General features: G+C 41.3%; 1 protein-coding gene across 7 annotated transcripts in view; it reads right to left on the reverse strand.

Moving 5' to 3' along the window:
- Positions 1-24377, reverse strand: part of LOC142487400 (amphiphysin-like) — a 266254-nt gene that overhangs the window by 96944 nt on the left and 144933 nt on the right. For 6 of the 7 annotated variants that reach the window (XM_075586654.1, XM_075586650.1, XM_075586649.1 and 3 more), the window contains exon 4: positions 4408-4502. The exons of the other annotated variant lie outside the window; for it this stretch is intronic. In XM_075586654.1, coding sequence (XP_075442769.1) covers positions 4408-4502 — 95 coding nt within the window. The remainder of the gene's footprint in view (positions 1-4407; positions 4503-24377) is intronic. 7 annotated transcript variants of the gene reach the window in all.

Below are 24377 nucleotides of genomic sequence, written 5' to 3' on the forward strand. Positions count from 1 at the left end.
CATTTTATTCCCGCTGGCTGCAATACTGCACAGTATATATATATACTGCATTACAATTCATGAATTTATGCCATCTGGTAGACACGCGAAGCATTGCAGCCTATTAAATCTTAATCATTATCATTTAACAGATCAGCCGCCCGTCAGCCAGGCATGAACCCAGGCTGGGAAGGCAAACACAACGGGGCTTGTCAGAGGTGAGGAGCGGCGCATTCCAGGTATCTGCCAGGTACATACTGGGTATTTGCTCGAATAAAGTGTCGGTGCAGTACAGGCCTTACATATGGCCTGTGATGTAACATTTTCAGGTCAGATAGTACAGCTCCAATCTGATTGGACGCTGTATCATGTGCCCGCCTCCTTTTTAAGGGATGATGTCACAGCCTTTTGAACTAATGTAACCTATTACATGGTACAGCAACCAATGGGATTATCTTCAATCCCCTTGGCTGTAATACCATGTGATATAGCCATGTGGTTTTAGGGATGTGATGGACCTCCCTTGGAGATGACGTCACATCCTCAACAAAAAAAAAGGAGACGAGCACATGATACAGTGTCCAATGAGATTGGAGCTGTACCATCTGACCTGAAAATGTGATGTCACAAGCCATATATAAGGCCTGTACATCTCAATTAACAGGAAGAAGAAGACGACAAGAGAACATCCTGTTCTGGATTTACCAATGGGTTTTGGATTGACAGATGAAGATAGAAGATTAAAGAAAAGAAAGAAATAATGACAGATGAAGAAAGAAGACGGTGATAGAAGATATAAGAAAGAAGAATTTTTTTACCTGTTCCGGATCTTCATGGTGGATTGCGTTGGATTGACTTTGCTGATGTCGCGGTACGAGAGCTTCCTGATACGCCGGGATTCGGAGGGTCAACGCTTCAAAAGACAAATGGGAAGAAAGGGTGCTCCACCCCAGTATAACTTCATCCAAACATCAATGCATCTTAAAAAGGCCCCAGATAGACTAAGTAGGAGTGGGTGTAAATGAAATGACCTGTGAGTCACTCAAAGGAACATAAGCAATAAAGCATCCTTGTGAAAATAATCTGAATAAGAGTACTCAACTATTGTGGTCATAAGAAATAAGCGTGATGTACCTTCAGGCCACCGGTGACTCTATTTTATATTGCGGTCTTGTTCGCACTCACTCGGGGCCATCCGGAGGGGAGCCGAAGGGTGGGCGTGTTGCTACTTCAGCCCTGCTTCTCATTGGCTGAGTTGCGGCACGCACAGGCCAATCAGTGGCCTGAAGGTACGTCACGTGGGGCGGAAAATATCGCATTGTTACAGGCTTTGGATTAGAGTCAATATGTTCTGTCTCTTCGGTAAGCATGCGCGAACGAGTGGGGGGTCGTGTCTACCCACCGGCATCACGCCGGAAATGGTGGCGCCTCGCGTGACGTCACGCGCATGCGCATCGAGGGGGTAGATTGATATCTTTCAAATGTTTTCATTTATTAATGATTTAGAAAGGGGTATATAAGACACCTGACTTGCTCTATGTTCCATACTCCTTGATAACGGACCTACCCGTCCGAAACGCATAGGAGGCTGTGTGTTTCCCCCCCCCCCTGGGGTGATGTTTTTATCAGTCATGTACTGAAATAAATGGGATTAACTTTTTTTCACCACCTGACTCCCTGGCTGTGCGCTATTTGCTTCGTATTCTATCAACGCTTCTAAAGGTAAGAAAAATATCGAATGTATATAATTTTATTTTTACAGGTTTTTTTATTGTATTTTTTTATTTTTATGTTTTTCATTGTCTATTGACTGATAATGTATTAATCTGTGCACGTTTAGGGTACAGATCAATACAGTGACAGTCAATTCATTTTTGTGCAAATGTTTTTTTTTTCTATTGATTGTTGTTTTTTAGTTTTCTGTTTATTGTTTGGCTTAAATTGTTTGTAATTTGGATGGCTTGTTTTTATTTCATTTTCCGATTGTTTAGCATTTTTAATTAATTATTTATTTTGTTGGCTACTGGTTTTAATTGATGTGTTGGCTTGTGAGTTTATTAATTGATTTGTTGGCTAGTGGTTTAAATTAATTAATAGTTTTGTTGGCTAATGTTTAAAATGAAATAATTGTTTTGTTCGTTAGTGCTTTTATTACTTACATTGATTAGTTGATAGTGCATTTATTTATGTATTTAATTGGTTGGCTAGTGCTTTTATTTATTGAATTGGGATGTTTAGGTGCTTGTGTATATCATTTATTATTGTGTATTTTTGGCCTTCATATTTTTTTATTATGACGATCATTGATATAGTGGCTTATCATGCCCATATTATATGGGTATGATGTACCACTATGCCAATCAATGGGTACAGGGTGGGTATAGTGGGTCTGGGGTGGGTGGTTTTGACACCCAGGTGGGTAGCGTGGGACGGGGGTTAACCCCTTAATTATTATAGCGGTTATTAACCGCTATGGTGATTAAGGGTTAGGGGCTATTAGATTGTATTATTTATTAGATTCTTTATGGCAACGGAGGACATGGACTGCAGTATGCTGATGAGGATGCCCTTCATGATGGCAGGGGTAAATTGAATGTTTTATTTACTTTATTTATGCTGGCTGGCTAATGTTTGATTTTATAATGGGCAAATTGGCTATTATCCATATCTGGATAATAGTAATTTTGACCATTACTGTACTGTATGTGTTGGGGGGGATGAGGGGAGGTGTATTTATTGCAATGTATTCCACTTTTTCTTTGCAACATAATTTGTACCGCAGGCCCGAGGGGACCCGCGAGGACAACCCGAGAACCCCCAAACACCTTTGGTGACCACCTAGAGGCCCACAGACACTCACAGGGACCATCCAGGAACCCCGGACGGCCTCTGGCAACAATCCTGTGCAGAAAAAAATACAAATGTTTTATGTGGGGGCAAAGGGGGTGGGTGGGTGGTTGTGTATTGGTGGGTAGTACATATTGTAATGTTTATTTAGGGTCGAGGGAGTGAGTGAAGGACCATGTACCCCCTTCACTCACACCCTCTGACCTCAATAAACCTGCTATTGTGCCTTAACCCCTTAATTTCCTTAGCGGCTATCCGCTAATGTAATGAAGTTGCTTTAATGTAATTTTTATTAATAGTGTGCGGGAGCAGGGGGTCTCCTGAGCTGAAGCGCTTTGATTTGTGCTTCTGTGACCCCCTGCTTCCCGAGTTACAGGCTCTGGTATGGGGCATCGGGTGCCGGTATATCCGCCATTTTTAAATCAACCGCCTCACATGACCGGGAGATTTAAATAATGGAGGAGATACCGACACCCGAGATATCGGCTTCCCGAGATACAGGCCCCGTTATGGGGTGCTGGTATCTCCTATGCATTTAAATGTCCCGCGTCACGTGACCGTGGGATTAAAATGCATAGGAGATACCGGCACCCCATAACGGGGCCTGTATCTCAGGAAGCAGGGGGTCGCCGAACCTCAAATCAACACGGTTCTGCTCCGGAGACCCCCTGCTCACGTACGCTTGTATTACATTTTATATTAAAAACTTTTGATCTATGTCGAGTTTTGCGCAGGGAGAGGCGGCTCTCTCTCTGCAGCAGAAAGAAATCGCCGGGTGAGCCCTTCTCAGAGAGGCGATCATCATATCGTCGGCTACTTGCCAGTTTTGCAAATATTACTATCACAGGTATTCGGGGCTTTCTGCATTCCATGATAGCAACGCTGTCAAAACTGCCGATTTAAACAGCCCAGCGATTTTTTTTGCCGGCACTTAGTGCATAGGCCCTCTAATATTTTGTTATTTATCTTATCCAGAAAAAAAGCGGTTACTTAATAGTCTGTTATTTGACTGTTAAATATGCCCATAACATACATTGTCCCCTACTGTCCCTGAAATGTCTGTAAATATAACGTGTCATGATGTATTGTCATTATAACTCTGTGCACAGGAAATACTTGAAAACGAGCGGTAACTCCCATTGTGTTGCGTCCTATAATAAATGAATAAATAACTAAATATATTATTACAAAGGAAGGTAATGACCCACCTTTTACCACAGGAGAAAATTGACAGGAGAACTAAGTTTGTTTAGAAGTGATGTGGAAAACCGTTGCACAAGTTTGTGTACTTTTAGAGTTTTGGACTTTCTCAATCGGCAAAAGAAAATACCACAGACAACCCTGGCAGCCATTGGTAAATACAGAGATATTCTGGTTACTTTTTCAACTTCATAAATAATCTCTTCAAAAAGTAAAAAAAATCAACGAATAAATCACTGAAATGTTTATCGATGTGTAAATTATTTGGGGAAAAAATGAGGGATCTTTCACAAAGTGAACGGGGAAAGGTTGGCACAACTCTACTTCACATATTTTTTTCCCTGTGTCTCATCTAAGAACATCTCAACCAAAAGCTCTTACCTCGCCCCCGGTTTTGACATCATCTCTTCCATACCATTCAGGTTCATACACTTCATGAAGAGACTCTGTGAGTTTCAAAGAGGCCTCTTGCATACCTAAAATCAAAGAAAATGTAGCAAAAGTTGCAGATAAAGTTGACTTGTACATTGTCAAGGTAGTAAAAGTACTGTATTATATAAGATGTGGACCCCATTTCCCCTGCACAGTTTTATAACCAATGTTGCAATGTTGGCCACCTCATCACGTCATCTGATTATAATGTGGACCACAAATTATTTCCAAAAAGCTCTTTCCACAAATTCTTTGAATTATTAGTATGGAGGGATGTTAATTGCATAATCCACGGGCTAGTTGTTTAAAGCTCAACATATATAGTATATATGTATATATATATATATATATATATATATATATATATATGTATATATATATATATATATATATATATATATATATATATATATATATATATATATAGTAAAGTTATGGTGGGTAAAAAAACTGACAAAACCCTCCACAGTAAAGATATAGCAAATGGAAATATTACTGTATGCTCATTTGCATACAAATGCATACATATACATATACAGTACATAAATATTATATATATTGATGGTTAGCAATTACAAGCAATAGCTGTCTGCAATCAGTTTGACATTTCAATATGCTCTCGATTTCAATACCACTATAGTAGCAGTACCAACTCCAATTGTCAAATAGTGTATGTCTGTGCGCCTGCTCCTTATTCAAAGTCTCAGCAATAAAATAATTTTGAGTACATTTCATGAGAGCAGAAATGTTCACTCAAATGAACACAACGTAGTGAGTTGATGGTACTCTGTGAATTTTGGCAAATATTGCAAACTTTTCACGAATGAAAAGTGGCAAATATTAACAGTTTTGCAAACTTTTATGAAAGGTACATCTCTATACAAAATATATTACGCAATACGCCATTTCCATAGTTGCAATATATTATTCTTTAAAATAATAATGTTTATATTTTTTATTTGTTAAAACAATTTATTTCTGTAGTGTGTGATATACATACTTCTATTTTCACTCTTTCCAGACAAATACGTTAAATTATAAGATGCATTTGACTTGTTCTTAAATAAACACAGTATGCTTCTCCCTATTTGAATGTCTAGAAGTCTATGGCGGTATTTACTAGTCTCCCGGCTGTAACACTGCGGCAAAGTCTGTGCAAAAGAATTGCACCAGATTCATCAAAGAAAAAACTCCCATTGCTTTCGATGGGATTTCTTTACTTTGATGAATAAGGCTCTGTTTTTGCTCTAGTTTTGTGCAACTTTTGCAGCATGGAGACTTTAGTAAATAGACTTTAGTAAATGGAGACTTTAGTAAATATAGAGAACACTAAATGAAAAACGGAGACAAAAAACTGCACTAAATTCCTCAACAACGACATTTCCCATTGAAACCAAAGGAATTTGTTTTTATATAAATCTAATTTATCTAATGCACCAGTTTTGCCCCAAATTCTTAGACAGAGGCCATGGTAAATAACCCCCCAATATTGTAAGTGGTGCTACAGATGTAGTAATACTTACTGTTCTTGGTGCCACGATCTTGTGGGGCAGCCGGACCGCACTGCAGTCCCGTGCAATCATGGCCCTGAAAACAGTAAACGACCTGGGAGGATTAACTCTGCCAGGGTCCATGCTTCGGAATAGAACCCCCGCAGTGTTAATCCTCCCGGGCAAGTCAGACTGATAGAGCTGCGCAGAGGGACAGGAGCAATCTCTCTCCGTGTCTACCAAAGCAGCTCAGAAGGTTAGAAACAGTCAGTCTGGTCTGTCCTGCCCCTTGATGATGTAGTGCCTGACTGTGGGCATCTAAGTCACGAGGGGAGATACTGTAGAACTATATACAGTCATCTACGTCATGAAGCGGGTTGGACAGGACATTTAAATATCCTGTCTAACCCACTTGATGATATAGATGACCGAATATGGTCCTATACTATTTCCCCCTTGTGTCGTAGATATCCATATTTGCGCATCTACATCATCAAGGGAAATGGGCAGGACAGTTAAATGACTGCTTCTCACCTCCTGAGCTGCTCGGGGAGACACAGAGAGAGAGATTGCTCCTGTCCTTCGCAGCTCTATCAGACTGACTGGCCCGGGAGGATTAATGCTTTGGGGGTCCCGCTTTAAACCTCACAGGCAGAAATATTTACTGTTTTCGGGGGGCACGGACCGGCTGGGGATTTCAGCATGTTGGTCTGTGGCACCAAAAACTTTTAAGTCTTACTACATTGGTATTCCATAAGACATCATCCAGCGCTGGAAGATGCCTTTTCACTTGAATGTGTTTTTATAAGCGACATCAGTTAACCTAGTTTTAGAAACTCTATACTGAATTAGAAGAATCTATTTTGCCGTGAAATCCAATGAAAAATAAATGAGGGGAGAAGGAACAGCCTACACAAAATAGTAAACAGCATGATAAAAAGTCAGGCTTCATAAAAAAAACATTAGCTGGCAAAAGGTAATGACGTCTTTTATTACTGAATCCTGTGTAAGTTGTGAATATTGTAATGAATGGTGAGGGCTGATATAGGAATACTAAACATTTGGGGACATATACAGTTGTGTGAAAAAGAAAGTACACCCTTTTTGAATTCTATGGTTTTACATATCAGGACATAATAATAATGATCTGTTCCTTAGCATGTCTAAAAATTAGGTAGATACAACCTCAGATGAACAACAACACATGACATATTACACCATGTCATGCTTTATTTAACAAAAATAAAGCCAAAATGGAGAAGCCATGTGTGAAAAACTAAGTACACCCTTACTGCTTCCAAAGGAATTAAGATGCTAAGTAGCAGACAGGTGCTGTTAATCAAATGCCCTTGATTAATTGATCATCAGCAAGCTTGACCACCTCTATAAAAGTCGAAGTTTTAGCAGTTTGCTGGTCTGGAGCATACGGGTGTGTGTTAACACAATGCCAAGAAGGAAAGACATCAGCAATGATCTTAGAGAAGCAAGAGTTGCTGCCCATCAATCTGGGAAAGGTTATAAGGCCATTTCCAAACAATTTAAAGTCCATCATTCTACCGTGAGAAAGATTATTCAAAAGTGGAAAACATTTAAGATAGTTGCCAATCTTCCCAGGAGTGGACGTCACAGGAAATTCACCCCAAAGTCAGACCGTGCAATGGTCAAAGAGAAATAGCAAACAACCCAAGAGTTACATCTCAGAATCTCAGGCCTCAGTTAGCATGTTAAATGTTAAAGTTCATGACAGTACAATTAGAAAAAGACTGAACAAGTATGGTTTGTTTGGAAGGGTTGCCAGGAGAAAGCCTCTTCTCTCTAAAAAGAACATGGCAGCACAGCTTAGGTTTGCAAAGTTGCATCTGAACAAACCACAAGACTTCTGGAGCAATGTCCTTTGGACAGACGAGACCAAAGTGGAGATGTTTGGCCATAATGCACAGCGCCACGTTTGGCAAAAAAACAAACACAGCATATCAGCACAAACACCTCATACAGTACCAACTGTCAAGCATGGTGGTGGAGGGGTGATGTTTTGCAGCCACAAGACCTGGGAACCTTGCAGTCATTAAGTCGACCATCAACTCCTCTGTATGCCAAAGTATTCTAGAGTCAAATTTGAGGCTATCTGTCCAAGAGCTAAAGCTTGGCCGAAATTGGGTCATGCAACAGGATAACGATCCCAAGCACACCAGCAAATCTACAACAGAATGGCTGAAAAAGAAAAGAATCAAGGTGTTGCAATGGCCCAGTCAAAGTCCAGACCTCAACCTGATTGAAATGCTGTGGCAGGACCTTAAGAGAGCTGTGCATAAACAAATGCCCGCAAACCTCAATGAACTGAAGCAACGTTGTAAAGAAGAGTGGGCCAAAATTCCTCCACAATGATGTGAAGACTGATAAAGGCATACAGAAAACGATTACTTCAAGTTATTGCTGCTAAAGGGGGTTCTACAAGCTATTGAGTCATAAGGAATACTTAGTTTTTCACACATTGCTTCATTGTTGTTAAATAAATCATTACAGGTGTAATATGTCATGTGTTGTTGTTCATCTGAGGTTGTATTTACCTAATTTGTAGACGTGCTAAGGAACAGATGATTGTTATTATGTCCTGATATGTAAAACCATAGAATTCAAAAAGGTTGTACTTTCTTTTTCACACAACTGTACACTAAGCTATGCCTGGAAAAACACATCCTTTGCCAGAAGACACCTTACAGACCATCTACTTGAATGGGCTACAGCAAGCTATCTTCATATGACAGTAGAGTTCTTAGGGAATAGCAATTACTTGCTTTGGACTAGAGATGTGCAAAACTGTCCAAAATGCATTAGCAAAATTGTAAGTGTTTTTTTTTAAATGCTATTCCCTGCAAAACGTATTTGCCAAGCCTCAAAAGACTAGTAATGTTGCTAAATTGGTAAGCGTTCAGCAAAATTTCACCAGACAGTAAGCGAAATATGGTGTGTGTACCTTATTTATAGTCTCCTCATTCAGCGAATCTAGCAATTTTAGAGAATTTTGCAAATTAGCCTAATAAATGAAATTGCAATGTACATTAACTTGGTGAATTATCTGTAATACTGTATTTGTCTAAGCTGCGGCTTTTTTTCATAACTAAAAAAGGGTCAAATTTGCATGTTCACGATCTCATGCAAAAGGTGCACACATCGCTACTATGATTTTCTAGGCAGGTCAAGGCTGTCCCAATTAAATCAGGAGTTGCTATTGAACATAGTATTTACAGACCCAAGTCCTCTTGTGTGCTGCATAATGTAACAGTTACATCATAGTAGTGGGGGAACCTTTATTAACAGTATCTCCCAAAATATTGAAAAGTTACAGAGGGGTGCCTCTTTTTTAAACTAAAGGAGGACATCAGTCTTTAAATACTGGTCCAGGAAGTTCCTCTGTGAAATGTCAAAAGTTTCTGGTGTCTGTTTCTCAAATGTTGATTATACATCTCTAGTTATATGTATATTATATATTATGTGCAGGGTGGAGCTAAAATTGGAATAGGGAGGTTTTGTCCCACTGAATCAAACAATCTCTGGAAAATTGTTTTTTTTTTCCCCTCCAAAGACTTTAATATGCCTGTCACTAAGGGTGAGACCTATTGGAAGGTTGTACATTATAACTATGGAGATTCTTGAACATTCATTAAAACAAAAAATCCTATTATATTTTTATACTATGCTGGATTCAGGAAGGCATATATATTTGTACCATTGGGTGTGTTGGTCACGGCTAAGTGCTGAAACAGTTCTTTACAAACAATATTCTTAGCAGTTCTGGTAGCTATAAGGGAGGTGAACATGCCAATATATACAGTAGATAGTGTAAATGTGAGATTGAATTAAAGATTTAAGTTCTTATTTACTTGAGTGGAAATTCTTTTAGTATTTGGACTGACATTTCTGTAGTATGTGGGGAAATTATAATAAATCATAGATAGTATTCTAATCAACAGGTTTGCCAAATAACACATGCGGGATTTTTCTAGGCTAATAATATTAATCTTATTTAGGCTGAAACATCACTAGCAGCAAAAACCCCTACATGTTTCCAGCAATCAGGGGTACAAACACTAATGATTGGTAGATTGTAGGTTCAAAATCAGAAGCCACCAAACAAGGGGGAGTCCAGATTTTACAAATTAGAATTGTCTGAGACACTGATGGTTCGGATAAATCCAAACTTCAAGTTTGTATCTACGATCAAAATCCAGGCAGAAACGAACCAACGTAAACTACTGTATTAAATTTGGATTCAGGTCACTCCTCCCCACCCCTTTGGTATCGAGGGGATCAGAGGTCGGGGGAGGGAGGTCCCTCCCTCACCTGGTCTAGATGTAGGGACTAAATCTCTTTCTAAAATCAATTCAACTTATTTGTGTTCCATCAGTTCTGCCAAAGGGGTGGCTAAAACAAAAATGGCAATACCTTTAAGTAGATATAATCAGAGGTGGCTCTAGGTATTGTGGGGCCCTAAGCAAATATTTAAAAACGGCAATTAAATTGTTTCCATACCCTGGCTGCAGTCCATATACCTTTTTCTATGGCCCCCTTGTAAAACAATGAGACATCCTGCTGCTCTCACATATTCATCGGATACCCTGCTGACCCGTCACACACAACACCAGCCACAGGACAATGACAGGTACTTCCACATTAATGCGCTCACTTACTTACATGTGCTATTGGTGAACAAACGTTATAGTACTAAACCTAACCCATGCACCAACTCTCAGGTGTCACAAAGGCACATACAGTACATCTATACACTCGCACATGTACAGTGTGTGTACTGTACTTATTTACACTTACACATTCAAATATCAAAAAGCCAGTGCGCAAATGGAAAACAAACACAGAAAGAAGGAGAAATATAATGTAGTAGCTTAAATAAAGATCACTAATATTTAACCAATCTACAGCATTATGGTTAGTCGCGCTGCCACCCCTAAAACCGCGGTGGCACCGTATTTTCTTCATCTGTGCTCGCAGAGTCCCAGTAAGGAGACTTAATGGTCCATCAGCATTAACACAGCACAGGCCCCTGTGTCTGAATGGGACTCACGCTTTGTGAATCCTGCCGGGTTGCATCTGTCTATAATAGACGCGCAGTAAGAATACAAATCAGTGACTCTCCCTGTGCGCCTCTAACAGGCAATTGTGCGTCTTTTATTTTAATAACACAGTTTTGAAGCAGGGGGTCTCCGGAGCTGAACCACTTTAATTTCAGCCCAGGTGAATTCTGCTTCCCGAGTTACAGGCCCTGTTATGGGGTGCCGGTATGCCCGCCATGTTTAAATTCTCCTGCGTCACGCCATGTGACCGGGACATTTAAACATTGCAGGGAGATACCGGCAATCCATAATGGGGCCTGTAACTTGGGAAGCAGGGGGACACCGAGGCTGACATTAATGTGATACAGCTCAGGAGACCCCCGCTACAATACTTTGTTATCAAAATAAAATAAAAGCAGCTTTATTACCTAAGCAGCTAGCTACTAAGGCAATGAAGGGGTAAAGCCAGAGTACCTGGTTTATTGGGGGTCAAAGGGTTGGGTAAAGGGGGTAGTTGTCCCAGGGTGGATATTTTATTCAGTGCTTGTTTTTTTATTTCTAGCTTACCCATTCATTGCCATTGTGCAATCCATGCCCATATTGTGGGCATAGTTTACCATTGTGACAATCAATGGGTGGGGGGTGGGGATAGTTGCCCTGGGGAGGGTGATTAGTCCTCCCGGGTGGGTAGTGGAAGGGGGGGGGGTTAACCCCTTAGTCACCATAGTGGTTAATAACCGCTAATGTGATTATGGGGTTGCAGGTCAGTAGTTAGTTTTTTACATTTTACTATTTGTGCCCACTGAAGACGAGGAGGATGGCCTTTATCCTGGCTGGGGTAAGTACAACTTTAATTTACTATATGCTGGCTGGGTACTGTTTTGGTTATGGTTTCTTTTTTAATTGCCAAATACGCTATTATCCAGATCTGGATAATAGGGATTTTGCCCATTACTGTTCTACAGGGGTGGTGAAACTGGGGGCGTGCTACCCAGTTTGCGCACCTTTGCAGTACAGTAATGAGAAAATCCCAATGATCCAAACCTGGATAATAGCGTATTTGCCCATTAAAAAAAATTGTGTGCTGAGTACGCACATTGTAAGTGAAACTTCTTTGTGTTTTGTCACAGATATTGTATTTGCGATGATGATGTTTTTAATTCAATGAAAGAGATTTGTGTATAATTTATTTTATTTTTGTGTTGATAAATTTCCATACTATCACTTATAATACATGATATAATTGACTTATAACTAAAGTAAGTAAGATACAAAATATTTTGTATTTTAAAGTATGTCAATGCCGTTACTCTTAAAAGTCTTTCATTCAATGTAAATTATACAAATAAAAAACACAATTTCTGTAACAAAACGCAAAGAAGTTTGACTTAGAACACACGTACTTGGCACACAGCCGCTCTTTTTTTAAATAATCATTGCAGTTACTATATTATATTACTCTATCTACAATTCATTTTATATGTTTGCACAACTTGCATGTTTTCCACTTCTGCTTTTTTTTATAATAAATTGTACATTTCTAACATTTTTGCTATTTGCTCTTCTATATTTACTCACTTGGATTCCGTGTGTGTGTGTTCCCTTCTGTGCATGTGCTGAGTCCACAAACCCTTCTACAGTACGCATGCGCCGAGTCCCGCAGACCCTTCTCCGAATGCTTCAAGCCCCGCTGGCCCTTATGCGCATGCACCAATCCCGCGGCCGCTTCTGCACATGCACCGAGTCACACTGACCCTTCTGCGCATGCACCGAGTAACACTGACCCTTCTGCGCATGTGCCGAGTCCTGTTACGGTTTTTCGTTACTAGGACAGGGATTTTTCCCAGCAAAACCCACCAAAAAGAAGTTTCACTTCAAAATAAAACATAACCAAAACATTACCCAGCCAGGAAATAGTAAATTAAAGTTGCACTTACCCCTGCCAGTATGAAGGCCATCCTCATCCTCCTCATCTTCAGTGGATACCGATAGTAAAATAAAAAAACTACCTACTGACCTGAACCCCCTTAATCAATTTAGCGGTTATTAACCACTACCTTAACAGGGTTAACCCCCCCTGGCTACCCACAGGAGGTTAATGGGTTAAACCCACCCCCTCTACCCATTGATTGTCACAGTGGTGAACCATGCCTACAAAATGGACATGGATTGCCACAATGGCAACGAATGGGCAAGCTAGAAATAAAAAAAAAACACTGAATAAAATACCCACCCTGGGTCAACTAACCCCTTGACCCAACCCCTCTACCCACAATAAACCAGGTACAGCTCAACCCCGTTATAGCGCGATCCGCTATAACGCGGATCCTCTTAGAACGCGGTTTGAGCATGGACCACGAATTTAAAAAAAAATGTTTTTTGGGTTTTTTTTGCACACACTGCACACACTCACAGCACACTGCACACACTGCACAGCACACTGCACACACTGCACAGCACACTGCATACACTCACAGCACACTGCACACACTCACAGCACACTGCACACACTCACAGCACACACTGCATACACTCACAGCACACTGCACATACTCACAGCACACTGCACACACTCACAGCACACTGTACACACACACTGCACACACTGCATACACTCACAGCACACTGCACACACTGCATACACTCACAGCACACTGCACATACTCACAGCACACTGCACACACTCACAGCACACTGCATACACTCACAGCACACTGCACACACTCACAGCACAGTGCACACACTCCACACACACATACACTCCAAGCACACTGCACACACTCACAGCACACACTCCACACACTCACAGCACATTGCACACACTCACAGCACACTGCACATACCACACTCACAACACACACACTCACAGCCCCCCCCTGCCCTCCCCTCCCTATCTTTGGTGTCTGCTGTTGAGATTGGAGCTGGGACTGGCGGGGGGGGTGTCGGAGCGGGGCTGGCATCGGAGCGGGGCAGGCGGGGGGTGATCGGAGTGGGGCTGGCATCGGAGCAGGGCTGGCGGAGGGGGTGATTGTGCATGGCTGGCGGGGGGGTGATTGGAGCGGGGCTATCGGGGGGGTGATCGGAGCGGTACTGGCGGGGGGGATCGGAGCAGGGCTGGCGGGGGGAAGTGAGGCTGCTTATTGAAGTGCCAGGGGAGTTACGGTGGCTGCCTGGGGATGTGTAGGGCTGCCGGCGCCTCACTCCACCTCTTCCTCCCTCCTCTCTCCTCCCCCCTCCCCCCAAAAGGGCACGCGGCGGCCATTTTTAAAAAAAAATTAGCGCGACCCCAGTAATAGCGCGGACGGATCGGGTGGCCCCCGAGGACTGCACTATAACGTGGTGGAGCTGTATTATGGCTTTAACCCTTCATTACCTTAGTGGCTAGCTGCTAAGGTAATGAAGCTGCTTTTATTTTATTTTGATAACAGTATTGTAGCAGGGGGTCTCCTGAGCTGAATCGCATTAATTTCAGCCTCGGGACCCCCTGCTTCCCGAGTTACAGGCCCCGTTATGGGGTGCCAGTATCTCCCTGCATTGTTTAAATGTCCCGGTCACGTGGGTCGTGACGCGGGAGAATTTAAACATGGTGGAGATACCTCCACCCCATAACGGGTCTGTAACTCGAGAAGTAGGGGGTCCCCTGGGCTGAAATTAATGTGGTTCAGCCCCGGAGACCCCCTGCTTCAATACTGTGTTATTAAAATAAAAGCCGTGTGATCGTCTTTTAGAGGTGCGCAGTGACTGATTCAGTCTCACTCTTACTGTGCGTCTATTACAGACAGGTGCAACCCGGTAGGATTCACACAGCGCGGGTCCCATTCAGACACAAGGACCCCCGCTGTGCTAATCCCGATGGGCCATGAAGTCTTCTTACTGAGACCATAAGCACACACAAGCACAGATGGAAAATCAGAGCAGAAGTGAATTTCGTGAGGAGAGTGCGACCGACCCTAGGACTACATCGGTACGCCACGTCGCGTTCCTACATGGATGCTCAGGGAGAGGTGGGGATGATTCATTCTGATTGTAAATTATGCAAGTTACAGTAGGTCTTTTCTTGCATTTGAGCAAGTACAGGCATACCCCGCATTAACATACGCAACGGGACCGGAGCATGTATGTAAAGCGAAAATGTACTTAAAGTGAAGCACTACCTTTTCCCACTTATCGATGCATGTACTGTACTGCAATCGTCATATACGTGCATAACTGATGTAAATAACGCATTTGTAACAGGCTCTATAGTCTCCCTGCTTGCGCACAGCTTCGGTACAGGTAGAGAGCCGGTATTGCTGTTAAGGACGTGATGACAGGCGCATGCGTGAGCTGCTGTTTGCCTATTGGGCGATATGTACTTACTCGCGAGTGTACTTAAAGTGAGTGTACTTAAAGCGGGGTATGCCTGTACTAATGTAAGCAATCAATACATTTATATATTACACAAGACACAGTCCTTTAAAGTTTTTCTAAGTGAAATACCAATAGTAGAAAAATATTCAAAATTATTATTTTAATGTCTTTGTTCTGTTTCTTAGTTTTTCACTAATGTAAACAATATGCAAAAGTATAAAATTGTATTAGTGTAAATTAGAGCTTTGAAATAAAAAAAAAAAGACTTCAAACAACATCTTCTTCTGCCTGTCTCTTGTACAGCAAAAGACAAAAATTCCCAATGCTACATCCAATGTGACAAAATACATAGTTAAATACTTTAATGTTAGTATTCTCATGAATAAGGGTCATTTAGTTAAACCCTTTGGCCAAAGCGTTATAAGCCTGCAGCCACGTCACGGCGTGACCAGTAAACAGGTCCTAACACTACCTGTGAAAATTCTCATTTACCTCTGCTGTGGATGGAGAATGGTCTCAGTGGACCTGTCCTGCACAGGTACATGAAAAAACCTGGTACTCACCCGGGTGGGGTGAGTTTAAACCTGGGAGCAGGGGCCACCAACCACCAAACAAATGATATCAGTTGAAAATAACAATTAATAAACACACAATGCCAGCAAGCTCTAAGCCCAGAACCCACCACATCATACAGTATATATATATATTAATATATATATATATTTGTATCAAAAGGGATGCTACTGAGCATTAACACAGGGCGAGTCCCATTCAGACGCAGGGACCCCTGCTGTGTATCCCGATGCTCCATTACCGACTACTATGCGGTGCGCCACAGACTGTCAACATTGCACACGGTTGACCAGCCCATTCTTGCAGCTGCACGACAGACCATACCGCTGCATTTCTATAGTAATGTACTCACAAGTGTCTCTTTAGGCTGATGCTAAATTAGAGCTTAAGGTCTCCATTGTATTGAAACAAACAGTTTGTTGTCTCCTAGGGTCTCAAGTTTGTCACATTGCGGACTGAGTAGACATTGTTGGAGTGGCTGGGACTAACCCAGCGGTCTTGTTACATATTGGCACAGACTACACAAATAATCCTTGCTCAGCCCCATAACAGTACAAACATATAATAAAAGACTAAAGGGCGAATATTAATAGCAATAAAATAGAGGAAAAGTACCCATATGCTAGTTGCATTCAGTCACAATACAAATAGAAAGGAATGGAGAAAAAATGTGTATATAATTAAAATATAACTTTTAATAGGATCAAAACTCAAATGCCTTTTGAAAAAGGTTCACGTAGATATATACTCACATACACATTAAATTAGATAATTAAAGAGGATTAAAAATACCAGAGTTGCAGACTGCTAAACACAGGCTCCTGTTCAAATACACATATAGTAATTAGTGTGTCTGGATACAAATTGAGTTACACAGTAGCTAATGGTGGTAATGTTGATATCAAAATCACTGTTGCAGGGATTAAATTCATTCCTTCTAGGCCACCAATAAAATATCCTAGCTAACAGATAGTGTGTGTGATATTCCTAAAATGTATCCTAATGTAAACATGGAGAAAGATAGGAGGTAGTAGAGCAGATTGGAAGTAGAAGAGTGTCCCTATACAGAATCGTGGCAATACTGTATATTTGTAGCAACTAGTAGTAGCAATGGACTTCAATGCTTTCCTATACTATCTAAAATCTCTAATAATTAGAAACCTCTAATCGCTAATACTTGAATGTATGCGCTCCATGGGCTGCAGATCTGCATGGAGTGACATACTCTCTCCCTGCCTGCCTCAACTCCGGGTAGCACGACGAGTGCCGACAGCGCGCTAAAAACACCAACGTACATTTCGCTTACAACAATGCTTATTCTTGGGTTAAATCAATCACCCTCCCTGTAGCATCGGGGGAGTATTTATAGAGCTAACAATTAGTTAGCAAATTGAAATAAACCCCAGTATGGTTTGATGCAGGCTTAGTGCTATGCAACTTATTAATGATATACGAAAGTTAAGTATGTTCCGTATTAAAACTTCTTGCTTCGACATGGTTTTATACAAGTACCAAACACTAAATTATTTTTAAAAAAATCATGATGTAGATTGCCAAGTTTGTTTGATAAAAAAACTTCATGATTATTAGTAGTGGTCACAAGAGCATTAATTTAAAGTCAAAGCATTGACTCCCTGTAACAGGGACTTATCCCTGTTAAGAAACTTGCCTCTAATCCAGCAGTGTGCTGGTTAATTGCATACCAGCAATTAACCAACTCCACCTGGCTGATTAGAGCTCTCTCAGATTTTTCCTTAGTCCACACTGGACTGACCAGAGGAAAAGATGTCTTGAGCTGCAGAAGGACTGTACTGTATGTTGATAGCAAGACAAGGGGACCAGACCTCTAAACCTGAACAGACATTGCCTTAGCACACAAAGGTGCTGACCCAGGAGAGCAGAGAGGCTTCCCTTACAGCTACAAGAGACAAATAAGACTTTCTTATGGGACTGTTATATATCTGCATAAATGTATATATATATATATTTGGGGCTGGTAATTAGCTTAGCTAACCACCCAGTTAGAGAGGGCTGGACTACATGTGTAGATTTTCTCCAAAGCGGAACAGGTTTTCTTTGGCTTATTTTGAATGTTCTGCCGTGTTAAAGGGACAGGCGCAATAAAGACTAATTTTACTTTCACTTTAAACGGTCTCCATTGCATACTGCACCGGCACACTTTATTCGAGCAAATACCCGGTATGTACCTGGCAGATACCTGGAATGCGCCGCTCCTAACCTCTGGCATACCCCGTTGCATTTGCCTTCCCAGCCTGGGTTCATGCCTGGCTGATGGGCGGCTGATCTGTTAAATGATAATGATTAGGATTTAATAGGCTGCAATGCTTCACGTGTCTACCAGATGGCATAAATTCATGAATTGTAATGCAGTATATATATATGTACTGTGCAGTATTGCAGTCAGCGGGAATAAAATGCTTCAATCCCTGCCGGAAAATAACTCAATGCACTCGGGCAGAAAACAGTCACAAACCTCAAAACACCCGGGTATACCCGAATTCGTGGGACTAGCCGAGCTCGAATAAAGTGTGTCGCCAGTGTACCTCTGCACATGTCTCTTACACTCCCCAAAGGAGATAATTGTGTATCACTATTCTGTAAGGAAAAGACTATGCATATCTGCTAGTTATCAGATATTGAGTTTAAAATATGTTTAGCTATTTATCATCAAAACATCTTTAATATTCTATGTGGACTAGATGATAATTTGTATTGTTAAAATTCTGTTACGCAAATGGGAAAGAGCTGACATAGCAGCAGAAGAGGCCAGGTTGAACATATGTAGAGTATTTTTAGAATGGAAAGGTATATACCAAATAAGTAAACATGGGAAGTATGTTGATCCAGGGAGAAATCTGATTGCCATTACTGGAGTCAGAAGGAATTTATTCTTCCCCTTATGAGACATCATTGGATGATGTTTCACTGGGGTTTTGTTTGCCTTCCTCTGGATCAATATACTGTAAATACAAATAGAGGATAAGTATCTGCTGTCTAAATTTAACATAGGTTGAACTTAATGGACATAATGTCTTTTTTCAACCTCACCGACTATGTATTATTTTTCAGCCTCGTTAAGCGATTAACTTGTAATAAGCAAAACCAAATGGTAAATAGAGTTATGCTACCTTCCAGTGATGAAACAGAAGAAATAATGTAATGTAAACAAAAAACTTCCCCTGTTGGGCAAGTTTTGTAAGCCTCATTGGTAGATGTATACAATAGAAGACAATATGGTGTAATATTTTTATTTCTAAAATCAAACTAATAAAAGAATAACACTTACAGTACAATTTAAAAAAAAGTGGCCCGATGAAGTGGACAGGCACCACCATGAAATGCGCAGGAGGTCTCTAGTGCTGCTGATGAGGAAGGGGAGTCAGAAATCCGCAAAGGAGGTCTGTGATCATACACGAGTATCTCCTTTGTCCTCCTAGATGTGAAGCTAGTGCTGAATAAGGAGATTAGGAGAGATCAAACGTTTCTACTTTACTGGTGCACACAAGTGAATATAAATTTCAATACATATAAAACATAACTTCTAGAAGTTTAAAATTTGCCCAACAAAAACATGTTATTGCAACACATAATACAGTAGTTGCAATTTAATGTACAACAGCAGTAACAGACATTAATTACCAGTTTTGTATATCATTTGCTGGGAAACTATGTGTAATAATCCATACACTCTACTTAAACTATAATATTTGCAATAACTGCCAAATCCATACTCTCTCAATTTTTCCACTCAGATGTGCTGTTCACATTTTATTCATTTTCTTTATTGGGCTTATTTTTTACTGCTCTTATTAAAGGTTATGTTTTGCATATATTAAAATTCATATTCACTAGTTTGCTCCAGTTAAGTAAGTACTTTTGATCTCTCCTGATCTCATTATTCAGGAATACTTTAATTACAGTAGTTTGAGTCTAGAAATAAAAATATCACACTCCTGTTTGCCGTCACAGACCTCCTTTGCCGCTAACAGATGCCCCTTCCTTGTCAGCAGCACTGGAGACATCCTACGCATTTCTTCACTTCACCGGATCCCTATAGTGCCACCTTGTACAGTATATTATGAAAGCTGATAATTTTTTTTTTTTTTAAGTTACATTGTAAGTGTGATACTTTTATTAGGTTGATTTTAAAAATTAAATAACCACATTATATTGCCTTCTATTATTGTATACAGGTGCACCGATGAGTATTCTAAAACTTGCCTTAAGCTTGCCTTGGAAAATCTGATCTGATCTTAATTTACAATACTACTCTATATGTCTCCCTTATACAGTACATGCACACACATTTACACATGCACACACATTTACACATGCACACACTTGCACACACATACTTACTTACACATGCACCCACATACTTACACATGAACACACATTTACACATGCACACACATTTACACATGCACACTTGCACACACATACTTACTTACACATGCACCCACATACTTACACATGAACACACATTTACACATGCACACACATTTACACATGCACACACTTGCACACACATACTTACTTACACATGCACCCACATACTTACACATGAACACACATTTACACATGCACACACATGCACACACATACTTACTTACACATGCACACACATACTTACACATGAACACACATTTACACATGCGCACACATACTTACTTACATATGCACACACATGCTTACTTACACATGCACACACATGCTTACTTACACATGAACAAGCCTTTGTATACTTAGTAAAACAGAATTAGGTGAGCTCAGACCTACCTCTATAATGGAATGTACCAGTCACACTATATAATTTAACACGTTTATGGAGTATGCTGCTAGGAAAATAGAAGTGCCCATACATTTATGGAAAGCTAATTTAAAAAATCCTATGCTCCCCCCAAATTGACTTGCAAATTATGAGTGAACTTCCACATTTTTATCCTGATAACAAAGGAGTCACTTACTGTACACACTGTATGTGCCCAAAAAAACTTTTAACACACGTACACACTAGGTTCAGGCAGTACTGAATGGATCCTAGCACGAAATAGCTCTGCATGGAGCTGGTGATTGGCTACTGGCCCTGGCCTGCCTGCTCCCTCTGGTGTTACAGTGAATATGGCCCAACTATACCTTCTGTCCAAATTAACTGTAGCTCCATGGGATTCTATGCAAGATTTTAGATGCAGCTAGAAAGTCGGGACTGGGGGCTAATCACTGGCTCCATGTAGAGATCATGCTCAGCTCTGCTTAGTACAATAAGGGGACCATGTGGAAGTTACATCCCTCTGGAGGACACTGTATTAATTTAATTTTGCGCAATCCCATCCCCACTGCTCCCATGTTGGTATGAGGCAGACAATATGGCTGCAGCATTGCAGGTGGTCTTTGAGCCGCTTCTGGCTGTAGTGCTTACAGTACATGTATTTTGTTTAAATGAAAACACATAACTTGATGTTTGTGAAAAAAATAGCATGTATTGCCCCAAGGAGTGATTTGCTGCTGTTTGCTTGCCATGTGTTTTTCTTTGCAAATATAATGTAAGCATTACAATTTCTAAGGTGACAAGTCTGCTCATTCTTTGAGCCTATTAATGTTTCCATTTGAACAATGCACCAGTAAACTCAATAAAAACAATAACTCCAATTTGTAGTCTTGCAGAGTAATTATAGTAACCTCCTGTTCAAATGAAAATGATACTATGTAGCCAATACACATTTGACAAGAGAAATGGCAGTAAATTGTAATTGTCCCTAGGTTATCTGTGTGATATGTCTTCACTCTTAAGTATCAAAGATGTCAGACCATCTGCAGTGAAAAGAAAGCAGGACAGGATCACTATTACTCAGGTGACCTAGGGTCAGCCGGCAGGTGTGATGTTGCATCTAATAAAATATTTATATACCAACAGAATGGAGCACTGATGTTTGATAGCTAACATACAATTGCTTCAGACATGCAAGACCAGAAGCAAGATAAAGTACTTTGTACTATGGAGAGAAACACTGCCAATTCATAAATTGTCTATTGCAGACATCAACAGAATATAAGGCAACATTAGGAATGTTTTTCTTTGAAAGGTCAGGATGCCCAGGGTTCATCTTAAAGCAGCAATTCCCCCCCACCCCCTCCCACCCCCTCCCACCCCCCATTTTTTTTTTTACAGGATTGGAATTGGGGGATCTCCTGCAGCAGAACTGTGCTAATTGGCAGTGGATATTCAGAGTTGAGTGCAAATAGCCGCACAAATAAAATGGAAAAAAATAAACATCCAAGCCAGGAATCGAACCCTGGTTCACTATGCTAATGGCCTGGAGCATAACCACTGAGCTATAAGACTTTATGATTATTTTCTAGTGAATAAAGGCATAGAAACCTACTGACATTACAGTGTTCATAGCAGCTCGGCTATTCGCACTCAGTTAAGTTGAGTGCAAATAGCCGCACGGCTATTCGCACTCAGTAGGAAATAAAATGGAAAAAAAAAAAAAAAGACAGAACACTCCCCTATTGACATTCTATACCCCCTGCATCTGTAATCAGCGCGGCTTTAGGCCGAGTCCCCAGTCAGCACTGTGACACGCGCCCGGCGGGGGGGCGGCGCATGCACAGCGCTAGTCCGCGATCTGCGGTCTGAGGGGAGAGAGAAAGTTTGTGACGGGAGGGGGTGTGGCGGTAGGTTTGCGGGAGCGTGGCCATGACGTCCCGCGGCTGTTTCAGCCTCATTGGCTGAACCGCCGGCGGGGGCGTGACCACGCCTCCATCACAAATGCCAATCTCAAACTCTCAAAGCCTGAGAGGGAGCGTGGCGTGCTGGCACACGAGCGCTGCGCCCTGCTCGGCCGTGCAATTTGTGGCTAGGTGCACGCTCATCTGGGGGCGCGGCCACAACGGCACTGAGCTGGTTCGCCCTCATTAGGTGAACCGCTTACGTGACGCGCTTGGAGGCGGCAAATACAATTTTGCTTGCTCTGCAAGCGTCTCAAGCCCCGATGCTCACCCTGGTCAGACACATAAGGCCTCGGCCAGGGTTCCTGCTAGCGTGCGGAGGCGCGCTGAGGCTCAGGGAAAGCGGGTGCTTTCCCTGGCCTTAGACGTCCGGGGGTGCGTCGGGGGCGTGTCGACGGGCGGGCCAGTGACGTCACGGAGCTGGTTCGCCCTCATTCGGTAAAATTTCCCTAAGACCTACGCTTCCGCAAGCGCGCAGAAGCGTAGGCGAGCCCCTACTAAAGCCGCTCTCATTGCGGCTGTAGGGGCTCAGTGCGAAGAGCGGCTATTTGCACTCAACTGTGAATAGCCGTGCGGCTATTTGCACTAAACTCTGAATATCCACTGCCGTGCTAATTTCCTGAGGCATTTATCTTTTTATGCGCCAGTGTTTTTGTTCCCTTTTGGGAAATCAATATGGCTGCCATCCAAGCCTTGCTCTCTAGGATCAAGAGGAAGCTGTGATGTCATCAGTAGAGATGTGAGAACATGCAGAGATTGTCAAAGTTCTAGCGAAATTGTTAAATGTCACCCGCAAGTCTATATTCAAACAACGTACAGACCCTGAAATAGGGCTTTCTCTTTCTTACAAAACACATGCTGTACAGTAATTCAGACTATGGAATTAAGTTTGTTTTTTACTGGACGGACTGCATGCAAACTTTTAAAAAACTGTGCACATTTTAATGACACATATTGGATGGTTTAAAATACTAGTCATCAGAGCTTAACACTAATTTTACCGGCACATGAAACGATAATTATCTCTGGAACTAGGGGTAGAAAAAAAAATGGAGGAAAAAAATGGATTTAGAGACAAGTGACATGAGGATTATGAAGAAACCGTTTAAAATGTCTTCAAAAGACTTCAAAACAAATCTCGCTGCCTCTCCTTGTGAATGATGGTGAAGGTGACCCTGCCAGTTACTTGCTAAATCTGGGGCTTTGTGAACTGTGGAGGAACATTACAATTGTTTGGTGTCACACACTGGATTCACGGAGTTCAAAGCAGGAGGAGACTACGCAGCACCATGGCATTTGAAGACATAATAAATATGTATGGACTTTATCACTGTAAGTGACACCAACATAATGTCGTATTTCTGTGACACACTCTGGCTGCCAAGGATCACGGATGAGGAGACAGATTGCTATACAGTAGTTGCAGCTTTCCTAGGGTATCACTGACAGAAATACAAGAAACAGCTATGATAACTGGACAACTCTATTTAGTTGCTTTTGAAGAGAGAGCTTGCAAACCTGATGAGGAAATACATACAGTCGTAAAAAAATATTTTAAATACTCTGGATCATTTTTTGACAACAGCAGCTACAAGTAACGGACGGCAATATCTAGTATATTTGGGTGGGGTAAGGGGTAGTGACTATAGTATCCTAGTGGCAAAACTGGAGCAAAAGCAGTGCA

This window comes from Ascaphus truei, chromosome 2 (assembly GCF_040206685.1).
Source record: "Ascaphus truei isolate aAscTru1 chromosome 2, aAscTru1.hap1, whole genome shotgun sequence".
NCBI classification, from domain to species: domain Eukaryota; kingdom Metazoa; phylum Chordata; class Amphibia; order Anura; family Ascaphidae; genus Ascaphus; species Ascaphus truei.